Source organism: Phyllostomus hastatus, unplaced genomic scaffold, assembly GCF_019186645.2.
Source record: "Phyllostomus hastatus isolate PE091 unplaced genomic scaffold, TTU_PhHast_1.1 phas_contig_312, whole genome shotgun sequence".
NCBI lineage: Eukaryota > Metazoa > Chordata > Mammalia > Chiroptera > Phyllostomidae > Phyllostomus > Phyllostomus hastatus.
This window is the reverse complement of record NW_025333849.1, coordinates 579023-597374: the sequence shown is the minus strand read 5'-3', so window position 1 is coordinate 597374 and position 18352 is coordinate 579023. Positions and strand designations below refer to the sequence as shown.

At 43.2% G+C, this 18352-nt stretch overlaps 1 protein-coding gene across 2 annotated transcripts in view; it reads right to left on the bottom strand.

Annotated features, from left to right (window-relative positions):
* Positions 1-17318, bottom strand: part of SLC35D2 (solute carrier family 35 member D2) — a 66497-nt gene extending 49179 nt beyond the window's left edge. The window contains exons 1-3 of one of the 2 annotated variants that reach the window (XM_045839840.1): positions 17044-17318; positions 3830-3863; positions 1112-1198 (exon numbers count right to left, since the gene is read on the bottom strand). In XM_045839840.1, coding sequence (XP_045695796.1) covers positions 1112-1198; positions 3830-3863; positions 17044-17195 — 273 coding nt within the window. In that variant the 5' untranslated portion in view covers positions 17196-17318. The remainder of the gene's footprint in view (positions 1-1111; positions 1199-3829; positions 3864-17043) is intronic. The other variant, XM_045839838.1, reaches the window with a different exon arrangement.
* Positions 17319-18352: the final 1034 nt, after the last annotated feature.

Here is an 18352-nt window from a genome sequence, read left to right as displayed (position 1 = left end):
ACCTACCATATTAGCACATTTTAAAATGATGGAGGCAAGAATAAGGAGCAACAGGAGTGTACTTCTGTCATGAGTGAACTGGTAACAACCACTTTGGAGGACAATTTGACAGTACCCACTCAAGGTGAAGACATACATAGGAGTCAGCAGCTCCATGTCTTGATACACCCCCCAAGAGAAATTTATACGCATGTGCTGTTTTGGACTAAATTGTGTGCCTTCAAACTTCACATTTTGAATCCCTAATTCCCAGATCATTGTACTTGAAGATAGGACATTAAAAGGAGGTAAGTGAGGTTAAATGAGGTCATAAGAGTGCACCCCTAATCCAAAAGGACCAGGGTCCTTATAAAAGGAAGACACCAGGAGTAGAGGCACACAGAGTAAAGGCCGTGTGAGGACACAGCACGATGGCAGCTACCTACAAGCCAAGGACAGAACTCTCACCAGAAACCAACTCTGCTCACACCTTGACCTTGAGCTTCCTGCCTCCAGAACTGTGAGAAAAATTTCTGCTGTTGAAGCCACCTAGTCTGTGGTATTTTGTTATGGGAATGCTGGACAAGATCCAACTGTAAGTATGTTCAAAACAGTGCTTTTAATTTTTCTAGCTGCCAAACTAGAAACCAAATTACCTTACATAGTAAAGCAGATAATAAAAGAATACACCTACATACAACATAGATGAATCTTACTGTTATAATATTAAGTGAAAGTAGCAGATACAAAAGAATACACAGTTTAATTCCATTTACATAATGTTCAAAACTAAGCAAAACTAAACTGCAAAAAATCAGGGATTCATAAAAACTTCAAAAAATTATGGAAAAGCAAGGAAATTATTATTACAAAAGAATTTGGTGAGGAGGGTTTTGTGATCCCATTTTATGACCTAGGTAATGATTACTTATTCAACTATACATTCACACATGATGCCTTCTTCCCTATGTATGATCATATTCATAATTTTTAACTATTTATAATGTTTCTACCCAGTGCAGGCAGGAATCACAGTGTATACAGAAATGGACCTGTACTGTAAGATCAATTTGTAAATTCCATAACATTTTCACATCTTCCATTATAGCCGTATGCACTTGTTATCACATACCTTTACAGGAATTTTCTTGTCAAAATCAGGGAAGTGAATTATTTTATTTAGCTTGGACACATACAGTATCATTATGGTAGCTGCCATCTAAAGGAAAGGGGGAAAAGAAACTTCAGCAAAATATCTGGACTGTTTGAGGTACAAAGACATCAGAAGAAAACAGATTCATAAAAAAGAAATATATACCAAAAAATCATTTTCTAGATTACAAGAAAAATTAACTATTTCTTATAATATTAAAATTTATTTTCTTGCCACTGTATGAATTTCAGCTGACATACAGGCAAAAAAGTATAACATCAAATAGACTCACACATACCCTTTATCTTGAGGGACCTAAGAAATGGTGACAAAGGGGAAACAGGAACGGTGTCCCCAAAACTGACCAGAGTAACTACAGTCAGTGAGGACCCTCAATCCTGGACCTCATTCTCCATGTACTAAGCATGTGGTCACCTTCTCCCATAAAGTGAGTATGGGGATCGGAGAAGGGGGACACACTCCACACATAAACCACTTTAGGGTAAAGTCCAGTACTTCTATAATACAGAAGGCAAATTAAGAAAAAAATAAATTTTAAAAGGGATTTATATTTTCTCCAATGTCTCCAGTATTTGCAAAAATGTCTCATTCAAATCCTATTATCCTGGAGCACACCAGGTATATTAGTAATACTCCAGATTATTGTTATCAAATATAAATTTTAATATCATTTTCTTATGCAAATTTTAGAACTTTCTCAATTTTCTTCATATTAGGATGCAAAAATTTAACACTCCTTCAATACGATTATAATCCTAAACCTTGATCCTTGAGTTTATAAACTTAATAATACCCATAATAGATTTATACAACTAAACCAACCCATGCTGAATTATAATTATGGTTTATATTTATAACTTACTTTATAGTTCTTACAGAAATATACTAACACTTACTTAAAATATTCTGCAATTCAAACTTTTAAAATTAGGTCTGCTGGCTCCTTCCACCAACAAATTACAAATCAAAAAGAGTTTACCTTTGCTGAGTACAGCCTGGGATTTTATTTGTCTTAGGTTGTACAAAGGGCATATTATCACATATTCACTGACTTTTTAAAATGACTTTTTTCCACATATTTCACATTAAAACATAAAGATAACATATTTTTTTGACTTAGGGAAATATATTGTTTCCTTGTTATTTTTTCTCCCTAACATGATGTTGCAAAGAGTACCCTTTTAGCAAAACATTTAACCAGACTGTATAATCATATAAATGACAGCTTTTTCTAGATTCACAATTAGACATTTTGTTAAGATATGATTTTCATAACTTTAATTTTTTCCCTATAAATTAAAGCAAATCAGGAAAAAAAATCTAATACCTGTTACCACTTGTCAACTAGAAATCACCAGCATGTAACCAAAAAATATAAACAAGCCACAAATTCACATTAATGGGAAACAGCCAAACAGATTAGTCTGAAAGTTTTTCCAAGCTCAACTTTATACCTGAGAACAAAAACCACAAACCACAGGAAACAAACATTTTCCATCTGGCCCACAGAGTTTTATAAAAACTGGAATCCATTGCCAGCATTTACAAACTGGGAAATCTATTTTATATACTGTACTGTCAATATTTTTAAATTAAATATTTTACATTCACATGTGGGGAGTCTTGTCATTAGGCATATGTAATTTAGGGTCCAGTTGGTTTTCTCCTCTGACTACGCTGCACTTGTTTCATAGCAGTAAAATGCTTTGCAGATCAATGCCTTGCATAAGTCCTCATTCTACCACATGTTAACTAAACCTCTAGCTGATAATGCAAACTATCAGAGGGATTTTATTTATAAGAGCTCTAGAATATAGTACAAATTATTCACACCAGCATCATCTGTTACTAACATTGAACTAGTTCAGCTTTTTTGTTTTGTGGTTGGTTTCATAACTAGATTGAGTTCTTCTCCCTCTACCAAGAGGAAACAACACCTGAGTCCTTTCCCCGTGGAGTTTGTGTTACAACCCTCAGTGTAAACTTGCTGTGGGGGTGGGGCATGTGGCTGCAGCTTACTGATCCTCTGCTGGTTAACATGGTGTTCAGTTAGGTTACCTATGGTATGGTCCTGGGAAAATCACTTTATAGAGATGGCCTTCCAAGTGTTTTAAATTTATCCTTCTATTGAAGTTTCTAGGTCAGTTATGTATGTTGACTAAATTTCCAAATAAACCTGCTCATCAAAAAAGAAAAACAAATTGGGAAATCTGATGTAAAATTTTTAAATTCCTTGCTTCTCTTAAAAAAACCTCTGGAGTTCTGATAATAAGGGCCTACTGGGCCTTCCCTCATCTCCCCTACCCTTTTCCTCTCCAGCACAGTGGCTTAAGTGGAGTCGCAAGTGCACACCTAAAAGGGGCAGCTATGCTCTTGGGCCCCACCCCAGCCCCCAACCCATTCCTCTGTCGTCCAACAGACCATGGAGGCTTTCAGTCTTCTAGCCGCTTAGCTTAGGGTAATTAAATTCCATTAAAGAAATTAAAATAAGTACTTGTTTTCCCTACAAATACACACTCTTCCTAAATTGTAAAATTAAATAAAATGTGTTATTTCATTGTTTCATCAAGAGTACCAAGACTACATGAATAAGTTTGTAAACCACAATCTTAAACAAAAGCACTTAAAATTTCATGCATACTGACTAATTAAGAGGTTGATTTTTTTTTCACTTACCTGACCAACTCCAAGAACAATTGGTGATGGGAAACTACAAAAAAACATAGAATAATAAATAATTTTAGCAATTCCTAAAAATTTGAAGACAGTCTATAGTATAATACGTAGTGACACAGTTACTAAAAAGTCTCCAATTTTTTTCATCTTAGATGATGACATCTTAACATCAAACTTGTTCATTTTTCATCTGTTTATTTCTTTCACTTTTTAAACGGATGGTTGCTAAACCTGGGAAATTTTATTGTCCTCAGAGATGGACTGTCATATCGATAAACATGACTGTGTATATAGGAAGCCAAAATAATCTGGGGATAAATTACTAGAATAAATAACTTTAGCAAAATACTGGATACAAGACAAACATATAAAAATATCTATATACCAGAAAGACATAAGGGAAAAGAAAATTTTAAAGACATTTACACTAGCACCAAAAAACCAACAAACACTAACTGGACATTTTATGGTAAAAGGAATTATTTTTACATTTTTAGGTATAAAATGATATTGGGTAGTGTTTTGTTCTGTTTTTTTTTTTTGTTTTGTTTGAAGGGCAGCAAACACCCTGGACTGGAAGCACCATCATCTCTCTCTCTCTCCCCCCTGTGAGGGGCTAGCAGGTAGCTCCCCCAGGAGCCACACCCACAAGTGGGCTGACACTGTGGAAGAGGATGATGTTTTGCACCCTAATTTGAGGATGGGGGTAGGGATGAAAAACAATCAGCAGAAGCAAACAGTATGCAAAGTTATGTTTGAAAGCAGGTTTGGGTGGAGGGGGGTTGGCAGGCAGAGCTGACACCCAGTATCACACTCGGCCATGTAAAGAGACCCACGATGGCGCCAGTGGTCTAGGGTAGCCAGGCAGGCCAGACCAGCTGGAATGCCCTGATTTCAAGGCTTCGTACTTATTTTGCCCTTGGCCCCTTTTCATCAGCATCCCAATGTCCTCCCAGAGCTTGAGGCTGATGGCTCTCAATTCTGCCCAGAACCTGATAGGACTGGCCTGTCCACTCTCGTAGTCTACAATGACCTGTGAATTTGTGTTGATTTCTGTCACCAGGTGTTCTGCGTCAGTCCCTTGCTCTGCCGGTCTGAGCCTACTGGATCACTTTGCCCATCTTCAGCATTTCCCCGGTCCAGCTCGGCTGTGTTCTTGGTGACTGAATATAACAGGGTGCAGCCAAGAGAAGGGCCCCAAATAGGGATTTGGAATGGGGTCCAGAACTCAAGGTGTCCAGGAAATATTAGGATGTTCTCACCCCTTCCCTCCCCCACCACTCCCCCCCCACCCCCCACCCCCCCCCGCAGGTTTGAGTTGGGGGAAGGGACACATGGAGCAGGAACATGCAGGGCTGTTTTGCATAGCAACAGCTTTGCAGCCAACCTCTGGCATGGTCATTTAGCATATCTATAACCTTTAACTGGTTACATAGATATGTTAAATAGCTGTGGCCATGCTTTGAGCCAGGGAGAAGGGAGTGATTTCCACCCACTCAGGGGCAGGTCTTCTAAGCTACAGCGCCTGCGTGAAAGCTTGGAGAAGATTGGCTCCATGCCATGGGGCCACACCTGCCCAGACCCACTATGGCAGCCCAGGAAAGCTGGAAGGATATGAGAGTGCTGGCAAGTGTAGCTGGCAAGTGTGGGAGGAGTCAGAAATGGGGCTGCAGAGGAGGAATGGCGTGGGGATTTAAACCCAGACGCGGCAGCCATTAGAGGGAGAGCCATGTAGTTCCATGGGAGAACCACAGTGGGGACCCCCACAGCTTTAGTAGGGGAAACCCCCATGCGGCTTTAGCAGAGAACCACCACTCAGCTTTGGTCAGAGTGGTAAGCCCCCTTCCCACAGCTTTGCGGAGAGATCCACATGGTTTTGCCAGAGTGTAGACCCCTGCAGCTCTGGTAGAAGAGGACCACGAGGCTTTGGGTTGCTGCCTTTGACCATGTGGCCTGGGAAGCAGGAGAGACCTTGCCTGGAAGAAGGGTGAAAGAACTCTTGCCAGTAGGCCACGAGAAGGTGCCACATGGCCTTGGGTTAATTGGAGGTCCTGCCTGGACGGTGACACAGCTGATGGTGCCAGCGACCTGAAACATGGACATTTGATTCTTTTCCTGAGATATGGTACCCCAAATTAGGGCAGGGGGAGAAGGAAGCACTGTGGGCATCTGTGGATATCCAAAAAGGACTTTGCTATTTTAATGATGACATTAGGACACTACTTTAAGTCTGTATAGCTTTAAATAAACATTTCCTTTCCTTTTCACAAATCTCTGGCATTGAGAGATGTCTCTCCTATAAGGCGGTGGACATAACGAACCTGGGGGGTTCCTTTCAGTAATAGTATATCAGTGTACCCCCCTTGGTCCCTCTGTTCTGTAACAGTTTTTGGCATCCCTGGGTGGGCCAATAATTGCCCCTTCCCCTCAGTCTGTTCTGTAACATGAATGCTGCTTGTTCTGGCCAGCAGCCCACTTCTTGGAATTCTCCACATCTCATGTGTGAGCTGCTAAGATGGTCTGCTTGGACTGGGCCTGCGCGACCGGGGTCCCTTCTTTCACAGCACTGTCCGGGTGTCTGAGTTGCTCTCGGCCATCCATAGTGGGGGGAACGGGACAATGTTAGGTCCCACGGCTTCAGGGCTGTGCTCAGGAGCCATCACCTTGTCACTCTGGGTCATGTTTATTTTTTAAAAGATTTTACTTATTTATTTATTTTCAGAGAGAGGAGACTGGAGGGAGAAAGAAAGAGAAACATCAATGTGTGATTGCCTTTCACGAGCCCCCTACTGGGGACCTGGCCCAAAACCCAGGCATGTCCCCTGACTGGGAATCAAACCCTCAACACTTTGGTTCACAGGCCAGTGTTAAATCCACTGAACCACACCAGCCAGGGCTGGGTCATGTTTATTTTTTTTAAACTAAATAGTCCTTCTTATCTTTTAGCATTACATAGTGAAATGCCTATAGTGACATATTTTAAATTTGCTTCAAAATACTTTGGGGGAATATGGTGGGATTAAGTAACAGAGGGACATAAATGTAACAAAGTGGTTGAAACTGGGTGATGGCTACATAGTGATTCATTTATTGTTTGTTTCATTTTGTTATTAATACTATAACCAAGTACAAATCCAGTAAGAGATTTCCAAGAAACACATCTACAAAGAAAACTATAAGTCAATATTTAAAAAATTAAAGAAGCCCTAAATAAAGTTTATAGATTGGAAACCCAATATTGTCCATTATACTCAAATGGAGCTATAAAATCAATGCAATCTCTGTAAAAACATCAGCAGGTGTTTTGTGGAAACTGACAAGCTGATCCTAAAACTGAATAGAAGGCAACGAACAAAAATTACCTGATGCAGACACTGGCCCGTATTGTCCACATCATTATGGGTGAAATGAGACATTCACACAGACTACCGAGTCCGGTGGAGGAAAAGGGACAGCATGGCTTTTCTCTCAAGAGGAGCAAAAGCCGTGGCCTCCGCCATGACAGGCCTTTATTTCTATCTCCCAGCACCTTACATGATGGTCCTCATTTACTATACACAGGTTCGCTTTAGGTGGTTACCTTTGACAGAAAACAAAGGAGCCAATGCCGCTAATCACATCACAGAAGAGGAATATTTGCAAATGAAAAGGCAAAAGTGGTTGAACCGGTTACACTCATCCTAGGAAAGTTTAGCATGGATTTTAGGAAGTTACTTTGCAGTAAATGTCCTCAATTCAGGGTGAGGGAGTTTTTTAGCAAGAGCAAAACTCAAAGTGGCCTGGGCACATTGCAGGCCTGATTCCCCATGAGAGAACCTATCTGTGGGCCTGGGTCCTGTAGATCTCTGAGTGGGAGCTGGGCCCACGCCACACAGAACAGTCTCCTACGATTACCCAAGATAATCTCTAAGAACAATGAAGCCAGAGAAATTACTCTACTGGATGTCAGCATCATTGTAAACTTAAAATAAATGAGGTAGTATGGTATTTGGACAATAGGGTAATGGAAGAGACCAGAGATGGGGACAGATACACATATATACAGATACCTGATTTGTGACAAAAGTGACAGTGCAGAGCAATGGGGAAAGAGATGCCATTTCACAAATGGCACTGGGTAATCTGGATAATTCCTGGCCCCTATTTCATACTATCCTTAAGAAGGTAGATCAACATCTCACTGGGCTCACTCACTGTCTAACCTTCTACTGGCTCCCAGTCATTCTCTCAAGGCTACTAAAAAAGGGGGGAAATTTTAAAAAAACACCTCAGCCCTTGACCTGCCTGTCCTATGGAGACACCTATTTCAGACAGGCAAGAAAAAAATGAAAAATCAGCTTATCTTAACAGAGAAAACAGAATAAACACATGAACACTGTGAGAATAAAATTAACTCTAGTGATGGATGCTGGGTTGTGCCACCCAGATACCCGCTTCTGGACTGAGCACTCATTCCCCAGGTGCCCAAAAGCATCCTCAGCTGAAGAGAGCTGCCTTGCCAATAGCATACTCCCTCTCTGAGAGCAACTTGCTTTCCAAATGCTGGTCTCTGCTGGGGTAGAAGGGCTAAGACCTCTCACCCCAACTCAGAACAACTCTGTCAAGAGACTCTGGGATCAGGCTTTGTTGTGAGCACAACATAGCCCAATCTCTCCCTCTGCCTAACCCTGCTTCCCACCCGTCACTAAAGAAATGAATCCCAAGAGTGCTCCTCAAATACTTCCCCAAATCTCAGAGTCTGCTTCCCAGAGAATACAATTTGGAACATCAAACAAAATAATAAGACAATATAAACAAAGAGTACAACAACAAAAAAACTTACAGAAGGTAGACAAAGAGCCCTGCCTAAAAAAAATATGTGGAGAGAAGGAACTCTTCATAATCGCTTCTGGTTACAGAACACTTTAGTAAGAAGGTGAGGTCAATAAAACAAGTGTTCAAAATTGAGAGGATAAAACAGTCAGATGAAGAGGGCGTATACAGATAGATCTATGGAAACAAACTGAGGACCAAAACAACATATCTGCTACAGGAGTAACTTAAAAACAACACAAAACTAAATGGCTACTGCTGAAAATTGAATTACCAACCCTGGAAGTAGGGTAAATGCAGAAGACTTTGAAGTATCTATTCAAAAATAAACAGATACGGAAGACAAATGCCCCATGCAGGGTTAATTGTTGAGTCAGGTGTGAAGAACTCAGTAAAAAGAGAAAATGATTTAAAGATAAAAGACGGATTCATTTCCATTATATGAAGAAAATAAGCTGAATTTTCAAATCTAAAAGCACACTTATTACAGAAAAATCTGTTAAGAATGCTCAACATGATTAATACAGCAGCCATGAACTCTTCATGAAAAAACTGACTGACAATGGAATCCACCAATTAGGAGTCAAATCAAAACAATAAACTCTGGAATGGAGACAACTGTGGGATTATAATTATAGAACAGGATGCTAAATTATAAAAGAAGTTATGGAGGGGAGGGGAGAGGGGAAAAAGTATGCAAGAGTCCTCATCTTTCATAGCACAGAGGTCATACATACTATCCAAAATTGAAATGTGTTTATAAAATAAACATAATGACTTCAACTGAACGTTTTTCATGACCTCTTAATCTTAACGGGATCTTTTAAGAAATATTAACTCTTCACTACAAGTGGAGAAATATATATATCTGAAAGTCAACAATTCTTTTTGTTGAACTTTCTCTGTCTTCCATTCAAATCAGTTAGAAATAATTTCCTACATACATGCTACTTGCAATCTCCACCTTAATTAAGTCTTCAAATGCAGGCAGCCTAGAAGTGGGGAGGTGGCCCTTCCACAGGAAAACAAAATGCTCCTTCAATGTCAGCAGGAACAACAGGGACGGGCCTCCTGTGATGGTTTCTGTTTTCTCATATTTTCTCAATGAAGTATCACAGAAGGAGGGTGGAAAATGAGGGTGTAGGTGGTTTCACGTCAAAGGGCAAAGCCTGAAAGAGTAATTTCTGGGACAAGGAGAGCTGTGTGAGGTTTGTGATCAACAATTTAAAGTCAAACCCGCCAGCCCAGAATGGTTTCTCTGACGGGACAGTCAGAGCTGCTCAAGCACTGAAGGACCGAGGCAGTTGAAAGAAGGAGGCTGCACTGGACGAGTGACAGTCAAGGCAGCCAGAAAGGAGCAGGTGGCTGCTGGCGCTGCTCTCTGTGGGAGGGCCGAATCGGAGGGAAGGGCTACCCAGAGCCTGAGGTGGCGGCCATCCCTGCGGAGGCGGGAGTGACCACAGCAAGTGGAATGAGATCAGCTCCGGTGATTCAGCACGGACATGCTGGAAGCTCTGATGGCTGATGCCAGTCCCAGTTGAGAAGATCAGGTCTCTTCACCAAATGAGTGGCAGGAACCTTGGAGCCATCACAAAGAACTCCAAATAGGTGCTGTGAGGATGGAGTTTGCAAGGAGCATGTGCAGTGGAAGCCACCAGACCCTGCCTGCTACCCTGGCTCCTGGCCACACCCAGGGTGAGATCAGAATCCAGCTCCACCTTGGGTGCAGAAGGGAGCAGCATCTTCTGGAGAGGCACTGTCACAGGTGGGCACAGGTAACCAGGTACTTGGTGATCAGGACAAAGAATGGAACTGAACACACAGAGTTTATAGCAGAGAACATGGGAGCAGGCCAACTCCAGAGATTGACCTCATAGGCTGGAGGGACTCTGTTCTTATAGGGTAGATCCTTCCTGGCTAGTTTTGGTGGGCTTTTTACTATGCATGTACAAGTAGTTGTATTACTTTAAAGCTACCACACATGTGGTCTCCCATGATTTTCCTTGATTGGCCACTGGAGAAGGGTGTCACACAATGTTACCAAATGAACCCCCACTTCTCCTGGGGTCCCCCTGTACTAGGTTTGCCTTGCCTACTGCCAGGGAATTACATCTCTCAGTGCCAGAGACTGGTGAAAAGGAAAGGAATTATTTATTCAAATGTTACACAGACTTAGAGTAATGACTTAATATCTTCATTAAGATCCCAAAGTCCCTTAAAAAAACCACAAACACACACACAGTCCTTCCTTCTCCCCTTTGCCCAGTCTGGGGTATCATATCTCAGGAAAAGAAATAAAAGTCCCTGGCTCGGGCAGCCCCCGATTCTTCCCAGTAATCCGTGTTTGGCTGGCAGGCCCCCCACAGTTCCCAGCACCATCAGCTATATCGCCAGGATCTCCAGTTTTCAGTATAAAACCCACATGGCACCCTCTCCTGTCTCACCAGCAAGAGTCCTTTTACCCCTTTGCTTCCCACAGTGTTTCTCCTGCATTCTTCCAAACTGTTAAGAGAGAGTTCTGCATTACTGCTACATCTTGCTTCCCAGCTTCCTAAGCTGTGTGGCAAAGGGAGCCCCCAAAAGCATGGTCCCCTCTTGTTTTCACCAAAACAGTGTGGTCCCAACCTTACTCCAAGTTCTCACACAGGTGCTGTAACAACAAGGAGCTGCCTCCCAGTTACCTCCCATGTGGAATTCACTCCCATCTCCCTAGCTCAAAGCATAGCTGCAGCTATTTAACATAGCCATGAATAGTTATAGATATGTTGAATGACCATGCCACAGGTTAGCTGCAAAACTGTTGCTATGCAAAATAGCTCTCAATGGCCCTGCTCCACGTGTCCCATCCTGCAGTTCAGACTTGTGGGGGTGAGAACATCCCATATTTTTAATATTTTCTGGACACCCTGGGTGCTGGACCCCATTACAAATCCCTCTTTGAGGGGCCCCTGGCTGCACCCTGCTACAGCACATTTTCATCAAAGTTTTGAGAAATTAAAAATTGGCTTCATTTTTTTAATGTAGTTTTCCAGATTCTGATTCAATAGCTTTTATAAAAACCTTTGCAAAGGATTCACACGACCCAGGCAGATTTGGAAACCACTGTTAAGTGATCCCAAAGCTCTGGAATGCAGAAAGAAGTAGGCACACAGCAAATACTTGTGAACTGAATACAATTAAGTTCTATATCTTTTAAGCATCATTTGTAAATTCTTGTACATCATAAGGAATAGCATTAAAATAGCAACCAAAGAACAAGTGACTACCTACACAACCATCATGAATCTGAATACCTTGCTTTTCCCTGTCCTCCCAGGACATCTGACAGTTCAAGTACTTCAGTGATCTCTCTGTCCAACCAGGAAAACAGAGCATTATGTTGAACTAAAACCAAATAAAATCACTAGCACAAGTAACTAAGGCCACCCATCAGTCTTGTACCCCAATCACAAACAATCTGCTCAAAATTAACAAGAAAAAACATCTATTGAGTTACATTCCCATGACCCCATGAATGAGGTGATTATTAAGGTCCTTCCTTCCAGCCTGCAACACATTATCCTCAAACAGGTAATGCTCGGACCAGATTTCTATGGTTTATTGTTGTAACCAAATCACACCAACCCTCCTTCTTTCAAAACTGCTCCTAAAGCATTTAAGAAGAGAACAATGTTATTTCAATAGGGTTCTCCAATTGTATGACATATTACATTACAGAAATGTGAACCATTTACTAATAAGGGTTATAAGGGCTTTGTCTTGCTAAGACAAAAACTTGACTTTCTCCTTTAATCATGGACCTCAAAATTTGAAAGATGAAGAAGCTACAGCATGAAATGTCTCATATAATATTTTTCTTGGTTGGACACTATGTTGGGAACCGCCCTGCCTGGTTTCAGAAGCTGTAACCCCCGCCAAGGCTAAGGCTGAGGGAGCGACCTTGGACCATAAGCCACCAAGGAGACAAAAGCTTATCTCCCTGGCAGGAGCACCGCTTCTGCTCCTTTTACTTCATCCATAACTGGCCGCCAATGCTTGGCGGGTTAGCCAATGATGGGTAAAATTCCCCAAGGGGGGAATGATCTAAGACAGGCACGATCACATGGGAGGCCCCCAAGAAAGGACTTAGGGGGCTACAGCAAAAGGAGGTAATGGACCCTTGCCCCTCAGCTTTGACAAAGCCTGAGTCCTCATTCTGTTTGCAGAAATCTCCTAATCTCCTGGCTGCCTTACTTCCCTTGCTCCACCTAAGCCTGAAATAATGACAGAGGGTGGTGCAGCCCTGTGCTGGAGAGGGCAGGCTCCCTGGGCAATCGGGCCTAAGAAAGAATATGCAAAATCCTGTGAAACCTGCTTTGTTTAGAATGCTCTCAATTAAATGATAAGGGTCCAAGCAAGAAGTAAGTTTGTTCCTCAAAGTTTTATAGCTCTTGAGCTATCTGACCCAGACTCAAAATAGGCCCTCAGAGTTCTTTGTTACCTATTGTTTGATCCTTACTGCCTGACAATGGTTAATGAACTTTATCTACATTCCTGTGCAAATGAACCCAATGAAAGGCCATTGAGGAAAAGGCTCTTGACCCTTCTCCTTTGAGAGATTGGCCACCTTTCCTCACCAAGCAGATCATGTCTCAGTAGACTTATTCTCATCTGTGGTGGCTGGGGGGCAGGGGATGCCTGTGGGCAGAGCCCCCCCACAACACTACCCTTCATTTTCAAAGCACTAACCAATGTTTACTGCTCCCTGCTTCCAACAAGGAAACGTGTCTTGGAGGCACTAACTACCATGGCCAGAGAGCACACCTGCTCACTCAAGTTCAAAACTTGGGAAATTAGCACACTTTTGACACAACTTCCAACCACTCCCAAACAAGCCTATTAGTAGCATTCTCTTGTTTTTTATCATAGGTGTTCATGTTTTCTTTTTCTTTCATTAGTTTCCATTGTATGTATTAAATGATCCAGGTTTAAGCATATGGTCATTCTAATTTCTTTAAAACAGGGTTTGCGTTTCCCATGGACACCAGCAATCAAGCTGCAACACACTAGTAGAGACCTTGTAAACAATGTCAACAGCCATAGAACCAACAAAAAAAAATCCTAAATCTATTGATTCCCTCTATATCCACTGCTATCCCCACCCCAATCAGAGCTATCTCTTAGAATCTAGAATACTGCAATTGCTTCCGAGCTCTTCTCCCTGCTTCCAATCATCACTTCTCTACCCACCCACAAGCCAAAAAAATCTTTTTTAATGATTTTTTATAATCTTTTTATTTATTTATTTTTAGAGAGAGAGGAAGGGAGGAAGAAAGAGGAGAGAAACATCAATGTGTGGTTGCCTCTCATGTGGCCCCCACTGGGGACCTGACCTGCAACCCAGGCATGTGCCCTGACTGGGAACTGAACTGGCGACCCTTTGGTTCGCAGCCCATGCTCAATCCACTGAACTACACCAGCCAGGCAAAGAAATCTTTTTAATTGCACAGATTATGGCATGTCATTCCCATTGTAAAACCTTCCAAGGAATTTCCTATTGCACTTAGATTAAAATTAAAATGATTTGTTTGGTTTAATGGTCTCCCTGCTTCCACCCTGGTCCCCCAATATCTGCTCTCAACACAGCAGCCAGAGTGATTTAGATCATGATGAGGCAGGAGACAGCATAAGAAGAATTCTGAGACTGCACTGCTATTACTGACCAGTGTCTAGCATCCTGGTTGCCAGGCAACATATTTTACCACTTAGGTCAAATAAATAGTAAACAGAGGCAGAGAGGAGGAAAGAGACATGTTCCACAAGCTAACTCAGCAGTCATGAGCCTGGTTTGATAATATTGCCAGGTGTTCCAACATCACAAGAAACACTGTGTTAGCAAGAAAGAAGGGAAGTCCTTGAAATTCTTTGTAGCTTTCCACTATCTGGGAAAGGAGGCCTTGAAGCTGTGCTTTTATCCCAAGGCCTAGAATGCGGGAGAGAGTCCACGGTGCCCTAAGAAGGAGCCCATAAACAACTTTGGTTAACTGTTTACCTCTGGTCACTATCTGTTTTAGGAGGGAGTCCCTGATGCTTACAGAAAGAGCCCATAAATAACTTTTGAAAGTGCCCCAATTTTAATTAACTGCCTCCTGGTACGTATTTATTTTACAGAAAGATGAACAAATGGAGTGTGGAGCAAGATAAGGATTTGGGCTAACAGGCCCCCACACATACCTAAGTTTGGGTAGTCACATTCCCCCAGGAAAGCTGGCAACACATTTACCCATTAATCAATATGTGACTTTTTTTCCTATCCCAGCAACTATGTAAGTCCTCAGAACAAAGTTTGTTCTCTCTCTTTCTCTCTCTCTCTCTCTCTCTCTCTCTCTCTGCTCTTGGTGCTTTTGGTGCTCTTGGCTCTCGGGCCTCTGGCCACCTGGCCTCAGGTGACCTGGGAGCTTGCCACCCTGGTCTTCACCAGCTCTTACTTTTGCTGTCCTGCTTTGCCCTGAAACTTTGCCTTTCACCCCCTACTCTACCTAGTCCCATTCTCTTCCATGGGAACAGGTCACTAATAAACTGATTACATGCTAATAGATTTGCTGATCTGTAATTCTTTCATGCATCAGCAAGAAGAACCAGGTCTTTCCCATCAACAGTGGTATTCCTCTGCTCCTTCTGGTGGCCACAAAGGCCCTACACAATCTACCAGTCCATTACCTGGGACTCATCTAGTATCATTCCCATCCAAGCTACTTACTCTTCCATCCCTGGAATGTTCTTCCCCCATCTCCCTCATCTCATTTACATTTTAGCTCAAATGTTACCTCCACGGTGACACTGACCATACTAAGATGAAATTCTTTCCCATGCCCATACTCCATTCCTTACTCCCTTTCCTGCTTATTTTTTTCTCTTGACTGCACAGCTGCATCTGCCATAATATAAATTCTAGCAGTTTATTTCTTAATTCATTAGAAAGCTCCATGCAAGCTCCAGAAGAATAGATGGATGCTCATGACACTTGTGATTTTGATCTGCTTTATTCACTTCTGTATCCCAGTGCCTACAAGAGTGTCGGGCACATGATAGGTTCTTAAGAAGTATTATTGAGTGAAGGATCTGATCCTGCCTTCCCTGCTGACCTCCCTGACATCTCTCCTACCTTCTCCCACTTGCTCACTCAGTTCCAGTCACAGTGCCCTCTCTGTTCCTCCAGCTGGCCCAGCTCATGCCCCCTTCCACACCTTCCCTTCTGCTGGGAATGCTGTAGCATCAACCAGTCCATCCCAGGCACTCTCATTTCATACCTGAAATCACCTCACTTATTCATGAACCCATTTGTTTATTTGCTGTCCTCACCATTGACCAAGGATCTCTGGGACACAGGCTTTGTGAACAACAGTTCACAAAGTGCCTGCCATGGGTTTGACACATAGTGAGTATGTTGTTAGAGTAACCAGCCAAGCTCCTGCAGGTCTCCACTTTCTCAAGTATCAAATAAGAAGGCAAAATGAAGATAGATACTCTGACATCTCTTTGTGTTCTTCATAAAATGCTAAAATCTTGTAGCGAGTATAGCTTACAAAGAGTCCTCACTTATGACAGCTCCTGCAAAGCTCTGGGGGGCAATTAACAGGCCTGTAATTACCCAGCTTTACATCTGAGAAAACTGCTGACCATGGGACTGGCCCAAGAGGCACAGCTATTAAATAGTGAAGCTGGGTCTAAATTCACAGCTCTTTCAATACTGCTACTGTGATAATAGAGTTAAACACATTTCTTTAGTCCTTACAAATAGATTCAAGGAACCACAAATTTGCTGGTTTACTGTACAGTCATCCAAAAACCTACATCATGGGAACTTCCCATTGTTTTCCCCAGTCTCTATAAACCTGCTGGTAATTTAAGAATGAATAATTACACAATACAAATAAATTTATCCCTCAGGACTGATCTGATTACTGAACATCTAGCTTCACATAAAGGAATGTTCACTTGTTTCAGCTCATGGGTGCATTCGAAAGTACTGAGAGTCCTGCGGAGTAAGTAGTATTGAGGTGTGCCCGCGGTCATTGCGGGTAGAATGATTTTTGTTGGTTTGTGGTTGGGTGTTTACAATGCTGCGAAGCTCCCGGCCCTGTGAAATGCGCTCAAGGTGCGGAGCACACAGCCACCCACTTTGGCACTCTGCATCCCACCCACCTGCTGACCCGGCCTTAGTGCACTGAGGGCAGGGCATCCCCGCGGTGCTCCGCACCTCCCCCCACCCTGTGCCCCCAAGCGGGGACCTCGAGAGTTCCACCAGTCCCAGCGCGGCTCCGGTGTGGAGGAGTGCGGGAAAGGTGCTGTGCCAGGTCGCCGCCGAGCAGCTGAACGCCCCCCTCCTCGGACCCCGCCCGGACCCCAGGCGCCCGCCTGACCCGTAGGTTGTCAGCAGCGCCTTGTTGACCAGGACGATGAGGAAGGAGCAGGTCCCGTAGAAGAGCGCCGACAGCAGCTGGGCCACCCCAGAGGGTAGCCGGCTGGAGGTGGGGTCCGAGCCCGCACTAGCGCCGTCTGCCTGGCGAGTCATGGCCCGCTGCCGGCCGCCGGCCACCGGCACCCTGTTAGACACCCGCCGCTGCCGTGCTGCGGTCCGCCCCGCCCCAGTTCCGTCCCCTCCCGCTCCTCCTCCGGTCGTCCCACCGAGTGCTGCCTAACCAGGAAGGGCCCCAGCGCGAACCCCACGGTCTGCAAGGCCCTGCGGACGCCCCAAAGCTGCCCGCGGGGGAGGAGCCGCAGCAGCCGAGTTCGTCCTTAGAAATACAGTGCGTGTGAGCACTCGCAGTCTAAAAGGAGATCAAAAATGGATTTGGAAGAGTTCAAATGCCCTACCTCCTTCCAGACTGCTCTTGTGGAGCAATGCTTCAGTTTTAGGGATGATTTTTGCTTTTCCCCTACTTTTTTAAACGTATAATTTACATAGAATGAAATGCAGATTTCACGAGTCCCACAGTGTAATGGTTTTGACACATACACCTATGCAACCACTAAAATTAAAACATTTCCATCACCCCCAAAAGTGCCCTTTTTGCCCCACCGAAGTTTATCAGGAGTTATTCTGATTCTATTGCTATAGGTTAGATTTGCCTTTTCTGTAAATTCATGAGTATGTTCTCTTAGGGCTTTCTCTTTTTGAGAGGAAGGGGGAGACAGAAGGAAACATGGATGTGAGAAACATTGATCCGCGATTGCCTCTCACACGCACCCCAACTCGGAGGAACCAGGGGCCTTTCTCTCTGTAGATCTAGGCCCAATCGGGAGGAACCTGCAACCTTTGCCTCTCTCTACAGGTCAACGCCCAACCGAGCCACACTCCCAAGTCAGGACTCCGGCTTTTTCCACTTCCTTTGTATTTTTGCCACTAGCCCGTTTTGTTGTTGTTGTTTTCTCATTGTTGAATAGTACCACAATTTGTTTATTCATTCACCAATTGAAGGGCATGTTGTTTCCAGTTTAGGGCTAATATAAAAAATGCTTCCATAAACATTCGTGTGCGTGTTTTCATTTCTGTTACATAAGTACCTCAGAGTGAAATGGCTGGGTAAGGTAGGTACAAAGTCTCAAGGCTTCCCTTGCCACTGGGTGCTTTCTGGCAAGTTCTCTCCTTACCTAAGGGTCCACTTCCTATCCAGCGGTATAGCAACTAAGCAAGTGTCTGTTACTGGCGTTAACCGAAGATCGTCCCAG